Source organism: Python bivittatus, unplaced genomic scaffold (assembly GCF_059951505.1).
Source record: "Python bivittatus isolate LINGU-HERP-01145 unplaced genomic scaffold, Pbiv_v1 ctg000080_np1212, whole genome shotgun sequence".
Lineage (NCBI taxonomy): Eukaryota > Metazoa > Chordata > Lepidosauria > Squamata > Pythonidae > Python > Python bivittatus.
The window spans coordinates 29,589,822-29,609,566 of record NW_028277035.1 but is presented as its reverse complement, the minus strand read 5'-3'; the positions used below and the strand labels follow the sequence as shown (position 1 = coordinate 29,609,566).

General features: G+C 37.7%; 1 protein-coding gene across 6 annotated transcripts in view; it reads right to left on the bottom strand.

The window, feature by feature from the left end:
- RAPGEF6 (Rap guanine nucleotide exchange factor 6) overlaps window positions 1–19,745 on the bottom strand; it is a 163,861-nt gene that overhangs the window by 28,445 nt on the left and 115,671 nt on the right. For 3 of the 6 annotated variants that reach the window (XM_025168498.2, XM_088133741.1, XM_088133740.1), the window contains 12 exons: window positions 19,373–19,525; window positions 16,643–16,807; window positions 15,257–15,364; window positions 13,845–14,048; window positions 13,110–13,218; window positions 11,947–12,190; window positions 10,697–10,854; window positions 7,741–7,755; window positions 6,506–6,746; window positions 5,342–5,725; window positions 3,017–3,228; window positions 578–701 (listed from right to left, as the gene is read on the bottom strand). In XM_025168498.2, the coding sequence (XP_025024266.1) occupies window positions 578–701; window positions 3,017–3,228; window positions 5,342–5,725; window positions 6,506–6,746; window positions 7,741–7,755; window positions 10,697–10,854; window positions 11,947–12,190; window positions 13,110–13,218; window positions 13,845–14,048; window positions 15,257–15,364; window positions 16,643–16,807; window positions 19,373–19,525 (2,117 nt within the window). The remainder of the gene's footprint in view (window positions 1–577; window positions 702–3,016; window positions 3,229–5,341; window positions 5,726–6,505; window positions 6,747–7,740; window positions 7,756–10,696; window positions 10,855–11,946; window positions 12,191–13,109; window positions 13,219–13,844; window positions 14,049–15,256; window positions 15,365–16,642; window positions 16,808–19,372; window positions 19,526–19,745) is intronic. The other 3 variants (XM_007420950.3, XM_025168510.2, XM_007420951.3) reach the window with 1 other exon arrangement.

Below are 19,745 nucleotides of genomic sequence, written 5' to 3'. Positions count from 1 at the left end.
TCTCAAACCAGTGAAACAATTCTTTCAATGGGATACAGCGACAAAACTTGTTAGAATACATGGTGAACACAGAAACATATAAAACAAAAGAGTTGGGCTTTAAAAGACCATGTTTAGGGAACAGGACAACAGGCAGAGGAGCCTCCAGTTAAACTTGCATATAGTTTTCTAGAATTCGTCTTTTTTTCATTGTTCATATGTAGAAAGTTGAATTATATCTCAAAGGTAATGAATATTAACTATTTATTTTGTTTAGCATAATTTTAGACATAACAGTTCTATTTTTTTTAATGTACTGGGTTACATATTTAATGAAAAAAATGGTTTAACTTGGACATGCTGGGTTATTTTCTAAGTTGTGCAAGATACAGTCCGAATCTAAAATTTCATACATTGCAATTTACTAGCGATATAATCATTCAGACCTTAATGCACATACTGAGAATTAACAGAACACATGTTTGCTTTCCATTCACATTTTCATAATGGTTAACAATGAAATTAAACAAAAAATAAATATACAAATACAAACATACAATTATTTACATCCCACACGTTTCTATTTCAAATTCCATACCTTTGTCTGAACATTACAGCAGGATCCATGTTAGCAGAAGTCATTCTGACCACCTGACGTATCTCTTTAGCAATCATTCTCAGTTTCTCAAAATTTACCAAACCATCCACCTTTGAATCATTTCCTGTAGAATTAAAATAGGTGGGAAAAACTTTTAAGACTTTTCAAAATACTTCTGAGGCTGACAGGTTATTTCTTTTATATATCAAAATTCATTATTACATGTTAATACTCTGGAATGCAAGCAAGAAGTTGCAAGAAGCTTTAAAACAAAGGAGATATCCACACCTTTTTTTTAAAACACCAGCAGTTGACAGCAGAAAGTGCATGTAACAATAGATCTGAACTCCCTTTGAATTTTCAACCATAAAAGGATTGTGGAACTGATAGCAAAGGAGTTATCTTAATTTCTACCCCTACTTCCTAGTCTGGGAAAGGGATATTTATTTTTCCCAGAGTTTTCAACTTTTTCAGTCTGAGAATCAATTCTTAAATACAAATACAAAATGAGGATTTTTTTTCATTACACACAGAAACACATACTTCATTACCCATCTGAAAGCTAGATTATCAGGTGGAAAGGAAGGCAACATTCCTTTATTATAAATGTTGCATATAAAGGGAGATCCTGGCAGTGTAGTACGGCACATTGCATCTTATAAATATTTCTCTTCACAGATATTCACCAAAAAACAAACTCTATCCTATGTTATATATAATCAACATTTTCTTCCCTTTTTTTCCTCTCATCCCTCTACCTTTTATAATACATACATACAAACATACATGCATACATACATACATACATACATACAAAAATAAAAATCCTTTATGGCTTGGTACTCGATTATCTATAAGACAGCATCTCTCCACCAAAGTCAGTTCAATCATATTGAGAGGGAGGGAGAGTTTGAGAAAAATAGATATCATTCATTATTCAATTTGTAAAATACGGCTAGCAATAGAGAAGAATAGGATAAATGCAAGCAAACATAAGAAATATACAGATGCAAAACAAGTAAAATTAATTCCTGGTATAACCCACCTTCTCCTTTTTCAAATTACGTTGTTCAACAAGTCAACCGCTTTATCATGGGCAGATATATAAATGTGTTAAATGAACAAATAACTATTCCTGGGCACTTTACTAATGGATTTTATTCTGTATTGGTCATGATTTTATACTGAATTCCAGTTTATAGATTTTACTGGATGATTACTGTAATACTTATTTGTCAGTGAGAATTGCTATACATACTGATTACTATCATTATCTAAGAGCACAAAGAAAATACAGGTCACAATGAAAAAATTAATAAGAATCATTCATTTAAAATAATGCAGTATCCATCCATCCATCCATCCATCCATCCATCCATCCATCCGAGTTCTACTCTCTCTCCCCTCCTTTTCAACATCTGTATGAAACCACTGGGTGGGGTCATCTGCATCATCGGTTTGGGGTTTGGGGTTCAGCATCATCAGTATGCTGATGATACTCAGCTGTATCTTTCGATCCTGGCCAGTCAAGTGAGGCTGTCAAGGTTCTGTCCCAATTCCTGGAGGTTGTATAAGTTTGGATGGGAAGGAACCATCTCCAACTCAATCCTACCAAGACCGAGTGGCTGTGGGTGTATACATGGGGCTGCCTTTGAGGACCACCCAGAAGGTTTAACTGGTCCAGAATGTGGCAGCACGATCAGTAATGGACATGCCTCGGTATGCCCATGTAACATCCCTGCTTTGCTAGCTGCACTGATTGCCAATTTGCTTCCTGATGCAATTCAAGGTACTGGTTGTTACTTTAAAGCCCTACATAGCATAGGGCCTGGTTACTTGAGGGACTGCCTGTCCCCCATAACATCTGCCTTATCAATTTGATCCTGCAAGGTTGGAACACTCCAAGTTCCTTTAATTAAACACTGTCATCTCTCAGGACCCCAGAAGCGCACCTTCTTTGTAGCAGTGCCTGCTCTCTGGAATGAGGTTTCCCCCACTCTGCTATTGTCTAGAAGAGCTGTGAAGACCTGGCTCTTCACCCAGGCCTTCTGCGAAAGAGAGTGAGACCCCTCACTCATTTTACTTGCCATGTTTTTTTTTTACTTATTTTACATTACTTATTATGTTTGATTGTAATTTTTTTGTCTGATTGTTGTGAGCCATCCAGTCGTTGAGAGTTTAAAATAACAAATAATAATAATAATAATATTATTATTATTATAACTATTATTATTATAACTACTATTATTATTATTATTTTCCATAGGTTATGGTAGTCCTCTACCTGTAGTGGAGAGGTAGAAATTCATTTTTGGTGGGCCATTGGGCTTTAAAATAAAAATACTGAATACATTCTAGTTTTAGAATGTTATTTTTAAATATCAGTTTAGTACTATAAAGCTCAATACATTTTATCTTTTTTTGTGTGTCCAGACTTGCCTTCGTGTAGAAATGTAATGTCTTTCTTGACAACTGGAAATAATGGAATAATTGGAGGCTGCATGCTCTGGCTACTAAGGATGTTGCGATACTTTGCCATGTTCCTAGATGGATCAAATAGATCCTGAAGATCTCTAAGGTGTTTTTCATATTTGCTTGGTAACTTTTCCCATGTACCTCTGAGTCGAGCCACTGGTGCCAGATTAAGTCCACTGCAAGAAATTATTCAATAGTTAGTATTTTAAGTATTAAAGACTCACATACTTTTTCAAAAAAACGTATACCTTTAAAACAGCAAATTTTTAACAAAAGCGTACATGCTCCAAATACGTTTGCATTGGAAAGCCAGCAATTTCTCCCCACAATTCTTAGGGAAGAGTATTTCCTAGAAAACTACTTACAGGAATCCCTCTGGGCTTTTAGGAAATGACTTCTTGCACATCAGCATTTGCTTAGATATTGTATAGCAACTGAAATGTGGTGTAGCACCAGCACAATATAACAACCATTCTCCTTTCTCCTTACATAACTGTAGTAGAGTACAGATTTCCACCTCCGGCTGCAGTTAATGTTACACTGGAGGTGATAAACCACAGCTAAAGTTATCTTGGATTAAGGAAACTCTGGTTAGCCTTAACTGAGATAAAAACTCCTGCCAAGATATTATTATTTTGTGTCTTCAAGTCAGTCTTGACTCCTGGTGACTGCCTGGCCAAGTCCCTGCAGTTTTCTTGGCAAGGTTTTTCTGGAAGTGGTTTGCCATTGCCTGCTTCCTAGGGCTGAGAAGGAGCAACTGGCCCAAGGTCACCCAGCTGGCTTTGTGCCTCAGGCAGGACTAGAACTCATGGTATTCTGGTTTCTAGCCTGATACCTTAACCTCTACACCAAACTTGCTCTCTTGCCAATGTATACCTTATAATTAAAAACAGTGGTGAGAATTTGTGTCCCAAAGGAAGATGACAGGGAGAATAGTGTACAAAGCTATGGCTTGTAATCTCTGGAATACCTAATCATATTAAAACATTGGCACTATTTATCTATAAATGATTTCTACCAAAACAAAAACTAAGTAGGTCTGATTTGAAAACGTTAACACTCTTTCGAGTCAAGCTCAACTTCTCATGATTACATGGTCATGTCCATTTTTTTGGCAACAGTGTGGAAGATGTTCTGGGATTTTTTTCCCCCAGTTTCCCAGTCTAGCCCACAAACCCATACAGGTAGTCCTCGGGTTACAATGGCAGTTCGGACTGGAATTTCCATCGCTAAGTGATACGGTCATAAAGTGCAATGTCATGTGACTGCATTGTTTAGCAATGGAATCCTGGCATTCCCGGTTGCCGTCGTAACCCCAGGACCACACGGGTCGTTAAGAGGCAGGAGTCCCAGGCAAGGAGCACATGGGGGTATGTAGGTGCCACAGACAGGCACTAAGGAGTGCAGCCAGGTCAACAGGGCACAGGTTGGCCAACGGGGCTGCAGGCAGGGACTATGGAGCATAGGCAGGTCGGCAGAGGCCATGGATCGGCAGGGGCTGCGGGCGGGCGCCATGGAGCACAGGGAGGCTGACAGGGGCTGCAGGTGTGCTGGGGGGTGCTGCAGGCAGGCGTGCTACAGAGTGCAAGCAGCTGGAGGTGTGCTGAAGGTGGGTGAACACTACAGGGCTCCTCAGGAGAAAAAGCAGCAGGAGCAACTTATGGGAGTGACTTGCGACCTTCTCATTGACTTTGCTTGGGGGAAGTCAGCAGGGAAGGTCACAAATGACAATCACGTGACCATGGGACACTGCAACCGTCATAAGTGCAAGCTGGTTGCCAAGCACCCGAATCATGATCACATGACTGCAGGGGTGTTGTGACAGCTGGAACTTTGAGAACCAGTTGTAAGTACCACTCGTTCAGCACCATTGTAACTTTGAACAGTCACTGAACAAGTGGTCGTAACCTGAGGACTACCTGTATTTCCTGGTGATCTCCCACTGAAGTACTAACCAGCCAACTCTGCTTTTCAAGGTCAGCCAAGGTTGGCTCAGTACTGCCACCTGCTGGGACTATTACTGTTTGAGAAGGAAAAATCAAACAAAAACCGTTATGGGCCTGCAAATGGATGTACATATTTCTACTCCATACATCTAAGTATCTACAGCTACATTTTTAAAAAATCTAAAACTTCACTAATAAATATGTATTAAGCTAACAAGTTCATCTTATGTTTGTCAATAACTTTTCAGTTTCTTAGACAAAGTCTACAATCTTCAAATCTCAAAAGTACTCCACTTATATTTCAGTGTTATGCTACTCTGAAAAATAAAACAAAATAACCAACCTAATAACAGCAAACATAGAGTTGAAATTCTTGCATTCTCTGCAATGGAGAGCAATTTTTATGAAGTGTTTTACAATCTTCATCCTTTTCAGCTGATTTGCTTCAGATAGAATTTCTGTAGCGACCCAAAACGTCTCTTGATTAATAACGTCCTCAAATTGTTTCAGGTTAGTATTTCCTGTTTTAGACTCAAGCTTATATAAATCATCAATATACTCAGTAGGCTCAATGTTTCGAAACAATTCAAAGTCTCTCATTGAGAGCTGAGTAGCTACTTCAATAGTACTCAGCTGTAAAAGTGAGATTTGGCTCTCTCTCAGCAATTCTTGAGCATCTTCATCTGAGCACAGAGTCTCTGTTTCCATATTATTTTTCAAATAATACCTAAAAGCACAGTGAAAGAAGCATGTATAATTTAATACAGAGTTAACAACTTTGCAGAATTCTAGTCCCATGTAATAAAGATACTAATTTACAAAAGGGAAACTGATACAGTTTTTCCACTGAAGGAACTGCATTTATCAAAGACAACATATTCCCTTTTTACCCAGCTGCCCTCTGCAACCCTTCAAAATCATTGTGGAGGTTAGAAGCAGATTTGTGGAATGAAGGAAAGGATAGGAGAAAAGTTCATTAATACAAATGGAGAGGTTCGATTTCACCCCAAACCCTTGGTTCTATTGAATTATTTTTGCACCATTACTTTTCATCACGAGGCATTTATATAAATTACTGATATAAAATATGGTTGACCTTCCACAAAAACATCTGCTATCTGCACTACTTTTCCACAGCTACATCTATGCTCTGGGAATTGTTTTTAAAGTAGACTTTTCATTTTCCCAGAAACCATGTTCCTTTTTGGAGGGCATTAATGTAATCTTAGGGTAAAGGCTAGGTTAGGTCAATATGTTTATCTGTAATGTAGTATTTTGCAGCTGCTATTTTACTGTTATTGTGATTGTTTATAGTTCTATGTTGCGAGTTATTTATATTTTAATTATGAAATATCTATTTATGCAACACTATATTTTTACTTTTCTAATTTAACAATCTGGCAATTATGTATCATATCAAAGGCAATAAAATCTGTTCACAGTAAGAAATGTTAACTCTTTTCAGTATTCTTTCTTCTCTATCTCAATTATAAAATGAAATATTTACCTCCCATTGAGCTGAATTCGGTCTGCTAGCTTTGAGAACTGGTCGGGAAGTCTTCTCTGTTTGATGACTCCTTCAGTGCTCACAGAAACTTCGCACAGAGAATAGGTCTCTGGGGTTCCTGTCAAATTGAATTCATGTACTGCGTGGCTTACAACTTCTTTTGCTGTAGTGTCTTTGCTGATGATAATGTAACAACTCTGTTGATCAGCTTTGAAGACTCTTATAACCTGATCAGGAATGTCTGAGTTTAAAACAAAAGAGTTAACATGTTATTTCCCTTCAGTGGATAAAGTATTTTTTCTATTTTTAATTTTACCTATTTCTTTTTTGGCATTTATATAAAATTAACTTGCAATAAAATGATATTTTCCATAAACATATATTTATTATTTTGTTCTTGGATAAAGCACCTGGACCTTACGTTGTATGTCATTTCTCTGAGATTTAAGCCCTTTTAAAAAGACTTTAAAAAGCCTATAACTATTTTGGATGTTTTGATCCTCTTAATGGCTATCAACTAGGTTGCTGTTTATCTGATGCTTTGCTTTATAATGCTACCAAGGAAAGAACTGTTAATTGTTGACCTGATGTGGATTATGAGAAGAAATAAGTATCTCATAAATCAATAAAGCTTACTAAAATTCAGGTATAGTGTATTGATTGCTTTTTCCTTATGGGTAATTCATTCTTTGTTAAACAGCATTGTTACATGATACACCGTCTGGTTTGGAAAATCCAACCAAGAGAGGGCAATGGTATATAATTTAAATGGAATTATATTTATTTTCTTCTAATATGTCTATCCTGAACATATATGCATACACAAACACAGCAAAAGACTGGATTTATAAAACAACCTTTACAGAATGAAACACAAGAGCCAGGCATAACTCTATCTCAGAACCTGATTCAATTATGCCGAGAAAACACAAGGCTGAAAACTATCTCACTGTATTCTTTCAGTTGCAGATTGGGAAGAAAAGAGAATCATATTCATAATCTCTATTCGTATAAAACAATTTCCCTACATACAGGAAAACAATTACTTAGAAGGGTAGACTAAAAATCTCTTTTCCTGACATGGTAGCTTTAAAAAACACACACGCACACACACAGAGCAACATTGAACTCTACCATCTTAAATAGTCTGTGAAGCCTTTAATATACTAATATTAAAATATTCACATTTTAAAAAATACCCCACCCATCACATTGTCACTGATTGGGATACTTACAGTAAAAGCCAACTGCTGCAGAATGAAAAAAGGGGGGAAAGTCAGAATCTAGATGTTATGCCATGAATAAACACATTTACATAATTCCTTGTATTAAAAATCTAAGCGTGTGTGTGTGAGTATATATATTAGATAAATACAACAAGGACAACTGTAATCCATTTGGTCAATGTGTAAGTTAAAACTTGTTACATAAATTATAATGCACACATAGTGTTTGTGCGTGCCTTTGAGTCAGTGTTGGCTCCTGGCAACTGCCTGGACTAATCCCTGAAGTTTTCTTGGCAAAATTTCAAGAGTGGTTTGCCATTGCCTCCTGCCAAGGGCTGAGAGAGCGCGACTGGCCCAAGGTCACCCAGCTGGCTTCATACCCAAGGCAGGACTACAACTCAGTCTCCTGGTTTCTAGCCTGGTGCCTTAACCACTACACCAAACTGGCTCTTATGCATGCATAAACCCATGCCATAAATGGTGCTGTAATGATATTTAAAGGTAAAAATCTAAACAATATACAGAAACACAAACAATACCCTAAGCCTTTTTTAGAAGTGGATCCCTCCTCCTTCCCTCCCTCTCTCTCTCTCTCTCTCACACACACACACACACACACACAATAAATTTGCCAGGAATCAATATGAAAAGAGTTTAAATCAGACATAATGAGACAAGAACAAACTGATATATATTTGGGAATGAATTTAGATGGGAGCTCACAAGCTTGCAGACCTTTATTAAAGTAAAATTATTGAATAGCCTCTAGAGCAGAAATTATCTAACGCCATGTGGCTTGTTATAAACTAATAATTACGAATTAAATTGACTGGTTCATTTGTCTGTTTTAGGAAAAGTGCCTCCCCCTTGCCATGCTGTATAGCAGTGTTTCTTAAACTTTTTTCTCTCAGGACCCCTTCCTACTTTTAAAAACTAATGGAGGATCCCAAAAGAGCTTTAGTTTCCATGGGTTATGTTTACTGATATTTACTGTATTAAAAATTAAAACTGATGCATTTGCTGCCACTACCACTTCTCACAATTATTTGATGGGATGTTAATATTGTATTAATTTTCAACGTAGGCTGGCAAATAATTTTGATGTTGCAGACTGCTGACAGGCTCTTGTGGGACCTCCAGTGGTCCTAAGACCACACTTTAAGAAACACTGCTGTATAGCATGAGCAGGAAACCTGTAGCCCTCTGATACTGGGGAAGCAGAACTTTCAATAATGAATGATAAGGCATGGTTGACCAGCACCATCTAGCAGCCCACAGGTTCTTCCTTTCCAGATTAGGCATTTTGTGATATAATGTACTTGCTTTTAACAAAACATTTTACATAATTTAGTTTGTTACAGGTACCAGCGGACACATAATATCATATTTTTCAGATTCTACAAATTAAGTACAGAGTGCACCAAAAGTCAGTCCCATAAACAACTGATTATGTAAATTACATTAAATGTTCAAATTGGTTGTCATTTTCTTCTACGCACTTTATTTTTTTGATGCATAACTGTTGAACATTCCTAAATACAGTAATATTTTTTCTGAAAAACATATTAATAAAACACATTGTGATTGGCCTATGGGGTCTGGGTTTTGGTACAACCTGTAAATTAAAGATATTAGTAATTATATATGTACAATTCATTTTTCCTACTAAATTCATAAATTTAAACATAAATTCTGTTTAAATCTCAGTGTATTTTATTCTTGTTATTACTTAAGTACAGAGTACTGACATTTCTAAACATGCTGGAAAAGATTATGTAGCTATGGCTTGTCCAGATTTACAACGATGGATCAAAGCCACAAAGATTATACCAAGTATGTTGAACTTATATATGAAACTGCTAGGGGAGTAGTTTGGGGTGAGATATCATCAATATATTGATGACATCCATTTATACAGTGCCATCCTGGGCCAAGCCAGTGATGCCACTAAAATCCTGAATTGGATATGGCAAAACAAACTCAGCTTAAGTCCCACTAGGTCAGAGCTGCCAGCCATCAATAGACATCTGGGCAACTTAGTAATATTGACTCTGGTAGTTACTTTTGATAGAGTCACGCACACCCCAAATTAGTTTGTGACCTCAGGGTTCTTTTGGATCTTGCTGAAGCAGCAGGAAACCATGCCCGGGGGAAACTTTAGCTCTAGCTACTCTATCAATTGCAATCCTACTTGGAACAGAATGTCCTGGCAACAGTAGCCCATGTTGATGACTATTTAGTTGAATTACTGTAACATGCTCTATGTGGGCCTGCCTTAGAAGATGATCTGGAATCTACAACTGTTACAAAATACAGCGGACAACCCTGACAGACTGGTATAACCCCTATTTTGAAGTTGCTGTGCTGGCTGTCAGTAGGCTTCTGCACCCAATTCCAAGTGCTGATATTACCTTGAAAGCCCTTTATGGAGCAACTTCAGGACATGTCAAAAAATACCCTGCCAGAATTGAACCCATCCAATCCTGTGATCAAGAGAGGGCTTGTTGCAGCTCCCCCCTCCTTGCAAGAATAATGACATATGAATATCAGGCATTCTTAATAATGCCCCCTATTTCATGGAATATCCTTGCCCTGAAGGTACAGGTGGCCCCAACCCTGCTGATATTTCATAAACAAGCTAAAGCAATTTTCTTCTACTGTGAATTTGGCCCCTAGATTAGAGTAGCTGGTTTTAAGGTTATCTATTATGTTTATTAATGGCTTTTAATGGTATTACTTTAACTGTTTAGGTTGTACTTCTACTTTCATTCTTCTGTTTTGCAACTGACTTGATTGCACTGCCCAGAGTCCATTACACGGGTTACAACTTTGGCAAAATAAATGAACTGCCAATAATGAACTCATAATACTGATTTACAAACAACAATTAACAACTGAGGGGGGGGGTTCAATAAAAGAAGAACTTTAGTAGGACAAGTATCACAAAAAAAGAGACTTATTTCACCTGAAGGATTTGAAAAATCCAGCATGCTAGTTGTGGGTTGTAAGAGATCAGGACTGCTGGATGAAAGTGTGCCTGGAATAGGCATAATTGCCAAACTGTGCCTGCACTGTCTTGTCCCCACAATACTGTCATCTTGTGACTGGCTTACACTGCCATCACTGTAAGAGAATATTAGAAAACTGTCAATATACATGATCCAGAAAAGAAATTATTTTAATAAGGACATAAATTAAGTGATGGAGGAACCCCAAAGGTATTTAGAAGTACTAAAAGCCTGGAAATCAGAGACAGAGATGGAAATATTCCTTGTATAGGAACACCCATATTGCTGACATAAATGAAGAAATAAATTATTTACGGAACTTTGGATTAAGTAGCAAAATTTATGCTACTTGGCTTTCCTGGTATTGGTATAAAATACTATGATACAGGTGGTCCTTGTTTAACGACCACTCATTCAGCAACCATTAGAACTTGCAACAGCGCTGAACAAGTGGTAGTTACAACTGGTCCTCGAAGTTCCGGCCAGCGCAGCACCCCTGCGGTCACATGATTGTGATCCAGGCGCTCAGTAATGGGCCCGAATTTCTGACCATCCCAGTGCCCCACTGTCACGTGACTACAATTTGTGACCTTCTCTGCCAGCTTCCCACAAGCAAAGTCAATGGGGAAGCTGGCAGGAAGTTGGAAGTCACAATCATGTGAGGTCCTTGCTTAATGATCCGCACAATCCTCACTTAATGATGGTAACCAGGGACTGCCAGAACTGCTGTCACTAAGCGGCATGGTCATGTGACATCGTGCTTTATGACCACATTGCTCAGTGACAGAAATTTCAGTCCCAATTACCATCGTTAACTGAGGATTACCTGTAACCTGAAATAGGGAGCAAATTCCTTTTCTATCAACAATGAATTGATAAACCTTCCTCTGAATGCTAACAAGATGCTAGCAAGAAGCTAACTTTTAATACAGCTTCTAAAGCCAGACATTTTGTCCTTGTATAAATATTATCCTAGCTTGCTTAGAACAGTGAAGATGGCTCCTTTAGCATGAACATTCTAATTTTTATTAGCACTAGAACTGAAAAGTTTGATAAGCAGGGATTTTCTTTAAAAATTTCAAGAACTAAGTAAAAGCAATGACTGGAAAAGAGATTGTTCAAAGTTGGATCACGAGTAGCACTCATTTTTTCCACACCTCAAAACATTTTCAGTTCCCTTAAAAAATATTCTAATATTTTATTATACCTGAATAGTTTTGGAGGCAAGATGCTGAATCGTGTCTTGTCTAAAATTTTCTTGATTCTGTTTCTTCCTCCAGACACAGTGTTTGCTTTGATTTTCTTGTTTCCTTTCTCACGTGGAAACATCTGTTCCACATCTCCAGGAATATCTGGGATGGAGTAACGATTATTTTTCTTTTCTGCTATTTTGGGAATATGTGGAACTCCATTCTTCTCCTGTCCTATCCTACTAAGTAGCTCTTTGAATACTGTAAAAAATGTTGAAAATATATTCTTTCATTAGAACATACTGCTTTTTTTAAAAAATGTATTTAGTGTCAAAGAAGATAATTAAAATTCAGAAAGTCAAACAGAACACTAGTAAAACTTATCAAACTCTCTCTATAGAAGTTTTGCTGTAGACTAGTGCCAATTTGAGACGTGCAGCACAGCACTATTCAAATTTTTCCAGCTGGTGACCACCCATCTATTTCAAAATAATTAAGCATCCAGCTGTCCCAGAAGTTATGGCTAATGATGTTATACTAAACTAAATTAGATGGATCAAAATTTTTAAGGTGCTATTTTAAAGGAGGTTACTCCGTAACGCACATACCCATGAGAGAATTCATGATTTTGAAGAGGAAGGTTGAAGAAGTGAAATAGATGTCTTAAGCCTCACACCTTAAACTCCCTCCCACGATGCTTTAGCCCCATCTACCCTAAGAGTGCTGTAGGGAATGATGCAGGAATACTCAAGGGTACAGACTGCACATCTCCGATGGAGCACATAAGCGAAAAGCTATCTTTGAACTGAACTGAAAATATCTGGAAGTAACTCTGGATGTTAATCATGCTCAAATTATGCAGGTCCATCTTAAAAAAGAACAAATGTCCTCATTACAGCAATCCTGTGAATTAGGCTGTTTATATCTTGCAGTCTTAACTGTTATGCTATTCATCTGTTTTACCCATTTTACTAGATAAGAAAGCTCAGCCCACTTTACTGTTTAAAAATCCAGTCCCTTTCTTCAAAGGAAGGATGTTTTTAAAAAATTAACTGCATTCAGAGCTACAATACAGCTTTATTTTATTGGTCAATGACTGAAATAAAGTTTCTGTCTGTCTGTCTGAGAGCTTTAGAGACAGGCCTTAGGATCTTGGCCAATGTCGCTAACAGATACTCACCAAAAATATTTGTTTTTACAGTGATGGAAAGATGAGTATTGTTTTTCAAGATTTCAGTAGCTTTTGAAAATGTAATGTTCTCAAAGTTTTGCCCATTTACTTCCATTACCTGTAAAATAACACAAACAAGATAAGCCTGTAAGAAACCATGCTTCTCAAATACTTCAGTACTTAGAAAACCAATGTTTTTACAAAACAAGAAGTTACAATCAAGTTCTTTTCTTATTCTGATTTATGTCTGTCTTTCAGAAATTTCATTTCCATGTGATGATTATAACAACTTACAAGTAGGGTATGTTTTCCACAATTTATACTTTTTAAACATCTAATTGATGATTTTTTAAAAAACTGAATCATTTTGATGGAAAAAATAACTTTATTATTGGCTCAGGCTGAGCTTGAAATTCCATTATGAAATTCCATTTTATTCATCATAAACATCCTCGGATTTAGTTCTTCCCTTATTTTTTTCTCAGTACACAAGAAAGAGATCACCATTTCTAATGCTTTTATCCAGCCATAGTTTGGCTTTACCCAAGAAACAAAAGCCACAGTTTAACAAAGATTTCTAGTTGTGGATGGAAGGAAAACAAGGTAATTTGTTTGCTGGGGCATCTGAACCAAACCAATAGAAAATATCTTGGTGACCAGTACATTCAGCTGAATGTGTTTGCCTATCTGTGTGTCACTTAAACAAAACAGATAAAAAATATAACTGTTAAAGTTTAATCTCACCTGATCACCACGTTTAAGCCCAGCTTCTGCTGCTTTGCTTCCTGATTCCACTGACTCTACAAAAATACCAAAACCTTTTTCGCTCCCTCCAAGAAGACTGAAGAAAAGTGGTGAATCTCTGGAAGGCTTTTGCAAGGTGACTTGTCTCCATTTTGCCTTTGCGGCACATGCAATGTTTAATAACCTGAGATGTCCTTTCATTTTCTGTAAATGGTCAGACAAACACATGAATATTCTGCATCTACAACAACATGAAAATCTACATTATTTGGGGGAGGGGGGGTAGACTTATGTAACCATTATTACTCCCCTATAACTGAATTTCTCGGATTGGAAATTTGTGAATTAACAAATATGAGTTTAAAACCTGCACAGCACCACGTTCAAAGCCTTCTCGATTTTTGGCAGGAGTCCTGTGTGCCATGGATATCAACCATGATTAGGCACAATTTTTATTATTCCTGTCAGTTTCTAAGAGTGACAAAATTCCTTAGAAGCAATTTTGACACCAAGCAGGTGGGGGTGGGGAGTGTGAATTCACTTGAAGAACCTCAGTTAATAAGCAGTTCCCATTCATCAAGGTCTTTGTGATTCACATTTATGAGTAAATATCTAGCTTATTACACCAATGAGAAAAAGCTGTTCCAAAGCCTGCATCTCTTTGGGATTGAAGGTCCAAAAATAGTGAATAAAAATAGAAGACTGAGCCCAGGTAGCTGCCTTGCATAATTCTTGTGGACTGATCTCAAGATATCAAGTGGGTACTGCCGCTTAGTTGGCTCATAACATAGACTAATAATGGTTGCTATTCATTTAGAAAAATGCTGGGGGAAGACACTAAAACCCCTACATGGTCCTTGGAACACCAAGAACAAATGCTAGTCTCTTTGGAACTAAGCAGTTCTATATATATTGAAAGACTGGAAAGATCTTTCAACCAGCAAAGTTAACAAATGAGCAAATGACCAGTTGAAGAAACACTGAGGAGGACAGTGGAGCCCTGTCTAGCCATGCTGTGGTATACATGGACTGCAGGATTCCCACCAAAAATCTGTCAGCTCTAAAAAAAAATCCAAATGAAGCTTTCTCCATGCATAAAATGCCACATTATGAATCAGAGACCACAATGAAGAACACTCAAATTATTCAGTGTAATATTCAGACTGCACAAGACTATCCTCCTGACTTTGATGCTGGGTTATTTGCTAGAACTGTGTCATGTCAAAGAAAGGTCCAACAATACTGGCTTAAAATACATACTCTCCTGAATGACATACAAAATACAAACATGAATGACCTATACAACACCCCTCTAAAAATGTTTTGAACAGATCAGGGTTGTTTTTTTACAGAAATATATTATATATATATTAAAAATATATAAATATATAAAAGTTTATATTGGGTCTTACCGCATTTTCCAAATTTTTTTCAAATTCTTCCAAAAATCTTGTCATGGCTGGATCTCCTTCAAAATCATTAAAATGGTTATTCACCCATAGCAGTACAACTCGAGTAACCTAAGAACAAATATAAGTTGCCGTTTCAATACATTTCTACTGCTATTGTCTAGATAAATCAATGCTTAAACTATTTATCTTTTCATTTTATGAGTTTATCAAAGTTGCTAATTACAAATTTAAAAAAGAGAAAAAGTCATCATTAGTACAGTACAACCTTCTGAGCCCCAAGGATCCATGCAATCTCCAAGATTTGAGAGCAGCCCTGAGAAAATTTCAAAATTATAATTTGTGATATTCAGAGAAAGGATTAAATACATGACTGGAATATAATAATTTTAAATAAATATTATTGATTGAAATTAAAAAAACAAAATTTTTGTTCCAGCCCCACTGCTTTTTAGAATGTGTGCCCAAGGCATGCCACTTAAGGGTGGATTGTAGCCTATAAAAACTTTTGCAAAAAAACTTTTGAGAAAAACTAAAACTTAATATTTTGTGGATTTTTTCTTGCCACTTTCAGATTTTTTAAGGATCCAACACTTCCAAATTACTGGAATGCTGATAATTAGTTCAAAGGCTAGCAAAGCAAGAACACAGTCTTCAGTCTGGCTATAAATTACAGCCCAAATCCATCTATAATGGCCATTTCCGAGTTACTTTATCAATCTATAGCAGGAAATACTCAGCCATGTAAAATATTACTCAATGTTTTGAGTTGCAGTAACTTTGTATATATAATCAGCATTATTTATGTCTTCATAATTTCGGAAGTAAACCAGTAATTGAAATTAACTTTCCAACTGGTAAACTTTTAAAATACTTTTTGTACATATAGAGTTGTGTCCATCTGAAGGAAGTGGGGGAGTGAAGACTACTTTTTTTCTGTCTCAGTGAATGAGGAATAGCAAAGCCTATTATAGGGGGTAGAGATCAGAAGGAAATCCTACCAGCCAAGTGCTTTATTGTTCATTTGCTTGTTTTTTAAAATATGCCCACTTTGATTTTACACATTTTTAAAACAACCCCAAATCTTCTTTGGTGAAAGTTATTTAGAAGGAAGTATGTTTATTAAAATTAAGAACAATCAGAATGAGCTTAATTTGGGGTACTACTCACTGATAGCATAGCATGAATAATTGCACAGAATTTGTTACTGTTATACATTTTATGAATCTTGTTTAATGATTTAATCTCTCAGTCATACTGCAGAAAAGGTAAAACATATCTGACAACATGCAGCAAAAAATTCAAGTTTTCATCAGCAAAGTTAACATTTATTTCCAACATATGACAATAAGAAAAACCTAACCAGTAATCTCCAATTTAGGAACCAACCTTGTCCCTGAGACTGTCGACCTGAAACCACTCTAAGAGTTTGTCCCCAACTTCCAGAGGGCTTGACAAAAATGTTCTGAATGTTAATAAAAAGTCTTCAATGTAGGTTGGATCCACAATAGAGTGTTCTTCTATTAAGTGCATAATGAGGCGTTCAGGTGTAGCCTTAAAAACAAAGAGATTGCAGTGAATCTCCTGACCACTTAATTCTGTAGTGTCATCAACCATGGTACATAAATTCAATTCCTAAATGTAATTCACAAACTTTTATGCTAAAACAATATCTGCTCACCCATCCACAAAATTCCTCCAATTAAAATCCTTCATCGTAAATATTTGCTACCCCTTCTTGTTACTATTTCATTTACCATCAGTCCACTGTCACGGTCAGATCACTTTTCAGCTTCTAGGGCCACCCCACCCCCCATGCAGGGGCATAAGGCCTATTAGATTGGCCCATCGCAGGCATCTATGGATCTGGATGGGTTCCAGAAGGTGCTTGGAATTTTCCCTGAGGATCTAGTTTGCAGTTCAGCTGAGACCTTAGTCACTACTTGGAATGGGCAGGGAGTTGGGGCTCTGGACCAGAGTGCTCCTACATGGACTGTTTCTGTATGCCAGTTCCAGGCTGCACCTTAGTTTTTTGAGAAGCTCCAGGAAATGAAACGCCAGAAGAGATGCCTGGAACAGCACTGGAGGTAGATGAAAAGCAAGTCTGACTGAACACAGACAAGTGCCCATATTTGGGATGACAACATTGTGATAAGGGTGGCGAAATGACACTATTTCTCATTGCATCTGTCGATAACTACCCAGAAGGGACATCTACTGGGCCACTGTGTGGATTATTCTTTTTTATGGCAGATGAAGTTGCCAGATCTGCTCAGTTGTACAGTGCCTAAGGAGGAGTCTTGTAGGGGTTATCTGGAGTGAGGCTGTGACTCCTAAGGAAGTAGACAGGGTTCTTCAGACTGTGGCTCAATCACCTATTCATTAGATTTGAATCCCTCCCAGTGGTCAAGGCCACCAGGTCCATGTACCTAGGTCCATGTGGTGGTATCAGCTTCTTTAAGGGAGTGTTGTTCCCTTGGCCCTGAAGGAGGCAATGGTGTGCCTCCTCCTCAAGAAGCCATTGCTGGGCCATGATTCTGGACACTTTTCATCCAGCCTCCAACCTTCCTTTTCTGGGGAAGTTTGCTGAGAACGCAGTTGAGCTTCAGCTCCAGAGTGTCCTGGAGAAGACAAACTGTCTGGACCCATTTCAACTGGGTTTCCAGCCAAGTTATAGTATGGAGACAGCATTAGTTGCACTTGTTATATGCCTATGGCAGAGCTGGCATGGGGGTAGTTATCCATCCTAGTGCTCTTTGATCTTTCAGCCACTTTTGATACCATCAATTATGGTATTCCTTTGGACCGGTGGGTTTTGGGATTCCGAGACTCCATTTTGCAGTGGTTCTTCTCCTTGGCAGCCAGCCTCAGTCATTGTTGACAGAGGGGGAGCAATTGAACCCACAACCCCTCACTTATGGGGTGCAAGAGGTCTTGCCTCTTTTGTTTAATATTCACATGAAACTGCTGAGTGAAGTCATCCATTAGTTTACATTCACTGGCTTACTGTACATCTTGATTCTTGACCAAGCAGGTGATACTGCTGAGGTCCTGTCCCAGTGTTTGGAGGCTGTGTGAGTCTGGATGGAAATAGATTCAGACTCAATCCTGACAAGACTGAATGGTTATGGATATTTGGGTCCCTTGGATATGGGGATTTTCCAACTCTGTTCTTGGATGGAGTTGCATTTCCCCATTCAGGACTGTTGTGCGATCTGGGGATCATCCTAGACTCACAGCTCTTTCTCAAGGAGCCGGTGACAGCAAAGTGGCCAAAGGACCTTTGCACAGGTACATCTAGTGCACCAGTTGCACTCTTTCCTAGACTGGAGAACTTTCAGATAGTCACTCATACCATAATCACCTCATGAATGGGCTACTGTAATGCACTCTACATGGGACTGCTCTTGAAGACCTCTTGGAAGTTCAAGATGCTCCAGAATGCAGGGGTGCAGGTAGTGGTGGGCATGCCTCGCTCTGCCTGTGCTCCATGAGCTACATTGGTTACCAGTAGGCTTCTGGGTACAATTCAAGGTGCTGGTTATCCCTTATAAAGCCCTTCATGGCACAGAGCAAGGTTACCTGACAAACCGCTTGTCTCCAGCATTATGTGTCCAACTGGTGAGATGGGGCACAGTGGAGCGCTTTGGGTTCCATTGATCAGGCAATGTCATCTAGTGGAACCCAGGAAGTATGCTTTCTCTGTTGTGGCACCTGCATTCTAGAATAATATCCTCCCAGATATCTGGATAACTCCCACCCTAATGCTGCTCAGGAAGCTACTGAAGACTGACTATTCACACAGGTTGATGGTAGAGCCCCTGTTGGATTTTTGTTTGTTTGTTTGTTTAAATGTCTATCATCATGCCACTTGTTTATCTTTTTCTTCTCTGGTATTGTTCTTGCTTTTTTAATTGTAAGCCCAGAGTTATTAAAAAGTCAGGCAGCCTCTAAGTAGTTTACATAAATGAATACAATCAAGTAACACAGTTATTTGAGTTATTTGATTTAATGGGCCTTTATGGTAAGAAACATGATTTTATCCTGAAGACCATCCTTATTATATTCATAAAAGCTGGAGATTAATGAATCCTTAGTAAGATGTCATTTTTTTATTACCTTAATGACAATGTGTCCTTTTCTGGTTCCACTGCGGTCAAGTTCTCTGTGCTCCTTCACCATAACAATTTCTCCTTCTTCCTCCACTTTGTGTGTATTTTTTTCAACATGGTTCAAAATACGCCAATAGTCCTGCTGGGCTATACATACAAACTGTTCCAGAATAAAAAGGGCAGTTAAAAAAAAAAAAAGAGCAATATTATGTAAAAATCTATTGTCAAAACTTCTTTTAATACAATGAATAAAAATCAGGCTATTTCAGCTTATCCATTCTCAAAGATAAATGTTAGTTAAGCATAATGAGAAATAATATGCTCAATGGAACAGATCTGGTTGAGAACTGGATTTTAAAAAAGAAAATGGTCCTACTCAC